This window comes from Antedon mediterranea, chromosome 1 (genome assembly GCF_964355755.1).
Source record: "Antedon mediterranea chromosome 1, ecAntMedi1.1, whole genome shotgun sequence".
In the NCBI taxonomy this organism is placed as follows: Eukaryota; Metazoa; Echinodermata; class Crinoidea; order Comatulida; family Antedonidae; genus Antedon; species Antedon mediterranea.
In genome coordinates, this window is record NC_092670.1 from 34,075,781 (window position 1) to 34,084,436 (window position 8,656).

Below are 8,656 nucleotides of genomic sequence, written 5' to 3' on the forward strand. Positions count from 1 at the left end.
TTTGAATTTTGCCGCCTTTTTGAGCATTTTTTAGATTTTTTCAAAATAGATTTTGCTATTTTGACACAGTCTATTTTAAGCCAATGCTCATAAGAAAAGTATGTAAGGAATCTATGAATATTCAGCTTTCTTTTAAGAAACTATCCAAAATGATTGATGGCCTACAAGTGATCTTAAATTGCAAATAAAACACTGTGGTGCTTTAGAAAATAGGTAAAAAATTGACCTCACACTGTCAGCGGGCAATGGATGGTGAGTTTTAAAACGTAAAATGACACATACTTTTTGTAACTTTACAATTTCAAACATATATCATAATGTTCAGTATTGTCTACAGTTTATTTTGAGCTACTATCCAAAAAAATCCGATTTATAATAGCCGAGATATTTAGGTGGGAACATGAAAATCAAGTGTTTTGTAGAATATCACGATGCGAAATCAGTGGTATCCATGTCCCAGTGGAGTGTGTTGGGGCAATTTAGCTATTTCGTTGCTCAAGAGATTCATATGATGTGTTTAATTGGCCATCTTCCATGGACCACATGTGGGCATATCGCCAGGCGGTTGAGGGATTTCGTCCATCTCACCGACTTGGAAAATCATAGCTTGTCCTGTCTGAAATAGAAAAAGAAACCTATGAGGAAAAATATTACAAGACCAACTTCTTGGATAATACAATTTATTTTTTTTTAAAGAAACAATAGAATTTGAAATGAATAACAGAAAAACTTGTCACTAAATTCTGACTTCAAATAGGAGGAACCAAGCTTTACCCTGCTTACACTTAATACTTGGAACAAGGCAATCTATCAACAGGACACTGAGCTCGCCTTGTCAAGATAGGAACTTGTAACAGTCCATTTATCAGTTAATAGGCGTAGAATTGATCGTGTCGGAGCCATATATAAACCCTTTGATCTCCGGAGCTCAGAATCCTGTTGTTGGATTGCCGTGCTTGGAGATTACTTAGTTCTTTCATTACTTACTTCTAAATGACTGTTTGTTACCGCATTAAATAACCAATAACCAGGATTATCCGCCTTCCATCTTAAGATTACGTAGCCATATGCAGGTACATTTACAGTGTCTTTAATTACAGCTTCGTCGGGTGAAATTCTTGTAAGTAATCCTAAAATTGTAATAAGTAATAATAATTTCGCTTTCATATCAAAACAATAGCGTAATAATACAAATCTTCGCTTTTAACTTCCCATGGTTATAAATTCAATTTATCACAGTGGTTAGTTTACGCCAATCTATCAGACATTCTATCAGAAAATCTATCAGACAATCTATCATACATTCTATCAAACAATCTATCAGATATTCTATCAGACAATCTATCATACATTTTATCAGACAATCTATCAGACAATCTATCAGACTTTCTATCAGTCAATCTATCAGACATCTATCAGACAATGCATTCTATCAGACGATCAGACAGTCTATCAGACAATCTATCATACATTTTATCAGACAACCTATCAGACAATCTATCAGACAATCTATCAGACATCCTATCAGACATTCTATCAGACAATCTATCAGACAATCTATCAGACATTCTATCAGATATTCTATCAGACAATCTATCAAACATGCGTTGCGCGCGTTTTGTGAAATTGTTTCTATTGTTGTTGGAAGGTATCTACGCCTACAAGATTCGTGAAGAGAACAACGGAATTAATTAGTGTATATAACGTTCTATATTTGCTTTATTTTACCTTGTTCGTCTAATTCTTTGAGTTCATCTTTTGTAAACAAACTACCAATTCTACCCATGCCTACAACTCGAGCGGAAGCTCCGTGCATGTGTACTGAGTAATCATCTGAATTTTGATTTGCAATAACGAGTTCAACGACCTAAATAGAATAAATACATAGATTGTGATTTTTTAACAGGATTTAAATTTCTTTTAGCAATTTATACGAGTTCTTCTCTCTTGATAACCCTGGGTCATGAGCTGTTTGATGTTGAACACAGCTAGCTACAGTGCATGTTTCATAAGATCGTGATGATTCTGGGGTTTATGAGGCCGATTATCGGCATTCTCTTGTGGTAATTTGTTTCTGTTCGTCTAAGGTAGCGCAAACTATCGTCCGTACCCAGGGCCTGTTTCTGCTATATTTTTGGCGGCAGACATGGTGCTCACAAAAATATATCGTATAAAACATACCGTATTTTGCCCCACCAAATGTGTGGATAAAACAAGGTATTTATAAATTTATACCGTATTGTGTGTACCCTTTTCTGCTTCAAATAAATATACCATATGTTTTGAATTTCTGTAAGCTTTTTACACACAGATAGTCTATAGTCAACGAAAGTAAGGAACAACATCCTAACATTTGCAATCTGCTGGATAAACAAATATTTCGGAGAAAAAAGAACAACCAGATTTAGAAATGTATTTATTTATATTTTGTTTTAAAGCAAAATTTAAGGAGAGTACGGGGTGGTGCGCACTTGAAACAAGTCAATACAAATCAAGTGACTGTTGAAGAAAAAGCTACAACATCGCCACAGATAACAAATTCTAATTTACGCAAAGAAGGAATAACTTGTACTCATTTTGGGGGTCGAAAGGCAGGTTTGGTTTAATAAAAGACACGACCACCTACTGTAGTAATTTTAGCAGAAACGAGGTACTCAAAACACGGTAAATAATATATTGTATTTTATATACCGTATTCTTATAACATATTTTAGGATATGCTGCAGAATCAGACTCGATCGGACTACCCCTTCCCATCCAAAGTATGACAATTCAACTTTTGAAATCTACTGATAGGCATGGCGTATTTAATGAGTTTACCTTTCCAAGAGGTATCTTTAAAATACTAGTACATCTGCATAACACGGTGATACCGTCACAACTTTGATACAATTCATCATCTGTCGTGGGTTCGCAGGTTTCAACCGTTTCTCGATTGAACAAAATCGGAGTGTCCGGATACAAGAAGGCGACATTGTCGACTTCAAAGTAACTTAACACATTACCATCCGCTAAACGTCCATCAGGAGCGTATATTCTTTCTGCGCAATAGCTTAACGTTATATAATACTTGACGTCTATGGTGTACAAATCTTTATCGAAGTTTCTTTCTAAAAAAAAAAATGTTTACGAAAATTACGTCATAAGATGAAGTAAAGTTGGAATTCTTGACTTTTCGTTTTCACACCACGTGGCTTGTGACTATTAAGTAAAAATATCATTCTGATTAGGCTCATGCACAGAAAGGTCGATATTGTGTCAGTAAGAAGTACTAGGCTTTACTTTATTTCCCATTGCCTTATTGTTTTAAACATTGTTGATGTATTGTAACCCGCAGTTTATTAACAAATGTTTTCTTATTTTTAATGTTATATACATTAGACCAATAATAGATGAATTGAATTGAATATATAGTGCATAATCAATGTATTGGGCCTATAATAATGTTTTAATATGGTGGAGAGGTAATGATGAGAGTGAGGAATATTCATTTTTGTTAAATGGTCTTACCGAGAGGCAATGCATCAAGTACTGAAAATTGAGGTGTGTTTGTAAGAGTCTCTGGAGTTTTGCTAACAGGGTAACAAGAAGGCCCTACATTGGCTCCAGTTGTGTACTTCAAAATGGCAACTCCATCATCAACGCATTCAGTCTCTTTTGATCCAGCGTAGTATATACAATACAATGCAGGTTTAGCAGTAGCCTTCAACAAGAAATCGTATCTAAAGTAAATTAGAAAGAACAATTATAAAAACAGCATGTGCATCTAAGGTTAAGATATTGTAATAATAAGAAATAAGTTTAAAATGATTTTTTTCTGCCATCCTCATTATTTGAGAAAACACGCAACTAGAGTTTATAGATTACAACTTACCTTTCGCCCGGAGCTATAAGAATGGAATCAACTTCTTCAGGTACTACCTCAGATCCGTCTACTGCGACTACCGTTAGAGGATGTGATTGGATTGATACTACGAGGTTACAAAGAGCAAAGGCAGCACTGATCATCCGGAAACGATACGTCATTCCTACTTCGACTTCAAATGTTGACAGAGGTGTATAAAAAACGTCACCATGATCATTGTAGAAGGGTTCTTCTTGTGCTCTCCCGTTTATAAGTATAGAAAACTTCTGGGCTTCAGAATCTACGTAAATTGTCGGACTGTCAGTCATCAAGTATGTACTCAGAGTTGGTCTTTCTTTCCAGTCAGCTATCATCATCACATGCTCCGGAAGATCAAAGTCATATAAATGACTATTATATTCGTATTGCATGTTCTTTTTTACTATCAGCGCTCCATACATACCATCATTTCTCATGTAACCAGAATGTCCATGGTACCAGTGAGTGCCGGCTGGACTTGCTGTGAATTCATAAACAAACGAAGATGAAGATGCGACTGGACATTGCGTAATCATGGAAACACCATCCATCCAGTTGGTTCCTTCTTGGTGCATTCCATACCAATGTATCGTCATTGCTCCTCTATCTTGTAGATTGTTAAGTAACTTTACTTGAACCGTATCCCCTTCACATACCTTAAATATATAAAAGATCCTTTGTGCCTTACTCGATCAGGTTGCATAACGCTGAATAATCTAAATGTGTCAATTAAGCATGGTATTTATTTTTTAGCCAGTTTTTATTGCATATTTTAACTAATTATTGGAACCAGTATAAATTCTTATAGTATTTTTGATGTTCTTATATGTTGCTTTTAAAATGTAGTATCCCTGTAGTATTCATGTCTGTTTTGAGGACATGTCCCTGTAGTATATTCATGCCAAATCCCAGCTCAATACTACAACAAATAAGGGAGGAGAAGTACTATAAAAATCGCACTTTTTACTCAAATAGTTTCGGAAGGAGGAGAAGATGAGAGAGTCTTAGACTCGGGTACCCCGAGTAAAAGCCCGTTATGGTACAATATGCCAAATTTACCTTGATTGGTTGATTACAAGATAGGTCTATGTGGTAATTCTTACCTCAATGGTTGGCCCGGGTATAGTGTAATTAGTAGTGACAGAAGGTCTTGAGACACCGTCAAGTGCCAGACATCTATCGAAAGAACATATAATTAATAATAAAGTTATGGAGGTAAAAGTTTACAAACAGACGGCAATCGATCAGTCAACCATTTTCAAATAGAAAGTACATACTGTGAATGTATTCTATAAACAGTAGCTCAGTTTAATCTGAGCACGTTTGAAAATGTTTAAATATCGCTGTTAATCGTACATGTATCGTGTTTGTTTTACGGAAACGACAGCATTCTGCCATTCCTGATGAATCCTGAATTTAATCAAGTTAGTTTAGTATACCCACTAGTGTGCTATTGTTGAATAAAAAATAAATTAGGAAATAAAATTATATAATTAGAGATACACCGTGACAAATGGTAAGTGTTACTATTGTTCTTAATATTATGTTCTAAATTGCCAAATGCGAAAAGAACAAAAATGGCTGAGACTAAAAAAGATGTAGTAATACATCTGGGGGGTAGGATTTATTATCAAACAAAAAAACTCTGCCTTAAAGATCAGGTACAGGCATGAAATTTAAATATAATATTTGGTTAATTGTACATAAATCAAATATTTGTAACAGAAATCAAGACGAAAAAACACACATTTTCCTTATTGTCAAATACAACATTTGGCAAAATTCTTCCAGAAAAAACAGGAAGACTTTTTTTCAGTAGTTAGGTAGTTAACCTAATGTAATAACATGTCTGGTGACAACCTAAAAGGTAAAAAAGATGGTGGATATACGGTGGATAATTTTTGCTATAGCATGAAAATAAAAATCTGGAGTTGAATAAAAATACCAGAAATGTAATATTCAAGTTATATTACCTGTATTTAATCATCTGATAACATTTTTTACCACACCGTTTATTTTTCATAGCTTTTTAAAAGGCCTTTCTATTTACAAAATTTGTGTACAAAAGAATAGAGATTTTACTGTGAAATTTGAACTATCCCCCCACTGATAAGAAAGTGCTTATTTTCAACAAGCTCATGTAACACAAATAAATTCCAAAAAAATTATGAAACATAGGGGAAACTATAGATCGATAATTATTGGAATGTATGATCAATAGAAATTTTTTGCCCGCACCTGGCCTTTTGCTTAGCTTTATCCATATATCTAAGCAAAAGTATTTGCTTCATTTTGTCTGAAAAGAGCTTATAACTTGCTTACTTGCAACGTTTCCGATGATAGGGTAAGGCGTTTGAGCAGGTGGCATTCCAGGTGTACGTCGAATGTTGAAATGATCCACGTAAGCAGCAGGACGACCAGCACTACGACTAGAGACAATGTACTTGTACACTTGAACATCCTATAAGAAAACAAGCATTTATAAGCCAACAATTGTTTATACATTACATTATTTTTTTCAACCAAATAACCTAGAAGACAAAAATTGAAACATTACACGAGGAATGTCATAAATGGTGTCAATTTGTTTATTTCAACTTGTTATCATTATTCATCAATATTTGTGAAATCCACTACTTCTGTAAACTTTGCTTCATTGTTAATCAGTTGAAAGCGTCCGACTCTCATGACCGTGTTTATACATCTGAAAAGTAAAATGTGTCGAATGCGCAACTTTAGTATTCATTCTTAATACTGGGAGCCTCTTCGGTCAAAGACTATTCACCCAGAGGGCCAAATTATGATCAGTGGCTGTGTGAGCCAGTGGCTGAGTACGGGGTATCTGTACCTACGATTTATAGTCCTTATCCGAAAAGAGTCGTTGACCACCAGAACCATAGAGCGAGCGAGCCTCGATTCCTTGCCGATGTTATGGTTACGTAGTTCGGCGACTCACTTGCTAAACAATGTATTAGTTTATCGGTCTGCCATTAAATGTAAGAGATCAGATACGAGGTGGCTTTTTTTTAAAGAAGAGCTCAAGGATGGATCTATTTTACAGTGGGTCAATAAACGATTCGTGCTAAAAATGCAGTCTTTTTTTAGTAAAACTAATTTATTCAAATTATTCTTTTTCCAAAAACTAACCTTGACAGTTTCGCTGTCCTGATCGGACAGCTTCTTCAGAAATAATGACGATCTATCATCAAACAGACTGACCTCTAGAGGGCCTATTCTGTTTAATGACAGGGTCATACACGTGACTGAGTTGGTGGGTGCCCTCGTCTCTGTTGATGATTTGGTTTCCTCGTCTGCGGATCCAGATGGCTTCTCTGATGCGTCGGTTGTTTGTATCTGGTTCCCTGTCGATAATTTTAGGTTGTGTCCAGTCTATTATGTGATTTAACTTGACGGCATGATCTGCTATAGCTGATTTACTCTCTATGTGATTGACGAGTGAAGTTCTTTCTCTGTTGGGTTATCTTTTCTGTTTCTTTTCTATGTTCATTTAACCTTGTGCCAAAACAACGACCCGTTTCTCCAATGTAGGTGTGATCACAATTAGAACATGAGATTTCGTAGACGCAATTAGCCACTTTCAATTTGTCAATTTGGTCCTTTGGGTGGACAAGTAGTTGGCGTAATGAAGTGTGGGGTTTCATAGCTGTGTTGATGCCAAACTCCTTAAACACTTTACTAACTCGCTCCGAAAGTCCTGCTACATAAGGGACGACTACAAATCCTTTGCTTTCCATGGTGTTTTCTTTCTTCTTGGATGTTACTTTTTTATTTTCTTTCATTTTTTTCTTTACTTGGTTGAATGACCACTTAGGATAGCCACATCTGGAAAGGGCTTATGTTATATTGGCCTCTTCTGTATTACGATCTGCATCCATAGTGACAATGGAATTCATACGGTCAAATAGTGTTCTGATTATTCCCAGTTTTTGATGTACAGGATGGTGAGAATCAAAATGTAGGTACTGGTCCGTATGTGTCGGTTTTCTATATACTAAAAGTTTGACAGATCCATCTGGTTTTCTAATGATGAGAGAATCGAGGAAAGGGATCTTGTTTTCGTATTCTTTCTTGTAGGTGAACTTTATGGTGCCAGCTGGGTCAGATGAATTGAGATGTTGTGTGAGATTTTCAACTTGGTCTTGTTTAACAATTTCAAGAACGTCATCCACGTAGCGTTTCCATAACCGAGGTTTACATTCTAAGGGTGCTGACGCTATAGCTTTCTGTTCTAGAAATTCTAAATTAAACAGAATAGGCCCTCTAGAGGTCAGTCTGTTTGATGATAGATCGTCATTATTTCTGAAGAAGCTGTCCGATCAGTGATTTTTTTTTTCGTACATAAGTTGGGGACCCCTCATGAATAATTCATCAGTTAAATTTGTTTTTCCGTGTGCACCCAAGCGTATAGCAACAAGAAGCGATTACACTGGGCGATACGATTCTTTCTACAGTAGGCCTAGGATTCTAGGTCAATTCACGTGATTGCCTTCGCGTCCTCTTCTTCACACACACCACTGGCACTATGCATAATGTGTCGAGGCTAATCGACAGCTAGGCAAGACACATTCAACTAAGTAGTAATTGGACATAGAATTTGTGTACTGTAATTTTTTTAATTCTGCTATTTTACTATCAAACAATATGTACTCAAAGGAACTTGTGTACTGTAATTTTTTTAATTCTGCTATTTTATTATCAAACAATATGTACTCAAAGGAACTTTAAAAATGCGCGTATATGAACACATGAGAT

The 8,656-nt window shown here is 35.7% G+C and overlaps 1 protein-coding gene across 1 annotated transcript; it reads right to left on the bottom strand.

Annotated features, from left to right (window-relative positions):
- Positions 1-512: 512 nt before the first annotated feature.
- On the bottom strand, positions 513-7,683 carry LOC140044468 (uncharacterized). The gene is made up of 10 exons (XM_072088991.1): positions 7,322-7,683; positions 6,521-6,587; positions 6,206-6,344; positions 4,987-5,072; positions 3,875-4,539; positions 3,511-3,722; positions 2,821-3,116; positions 1,729-1,867; positions 988-1,130; positions 513-616 (listed from the first exon to the last, which is right to left on the bottom strand). Exons 1-10 carry the CDS (start codon positions 7,681-7,683, stop codon positions 518-520), a joined length of 2,208 nt encoding a protein of 735 aa, XP_071945092.1. The 3' UTR covers positions 513-517.
- Between the last annotated feature and the right edge of the window lie 973 nt (positions 7,684-8,656).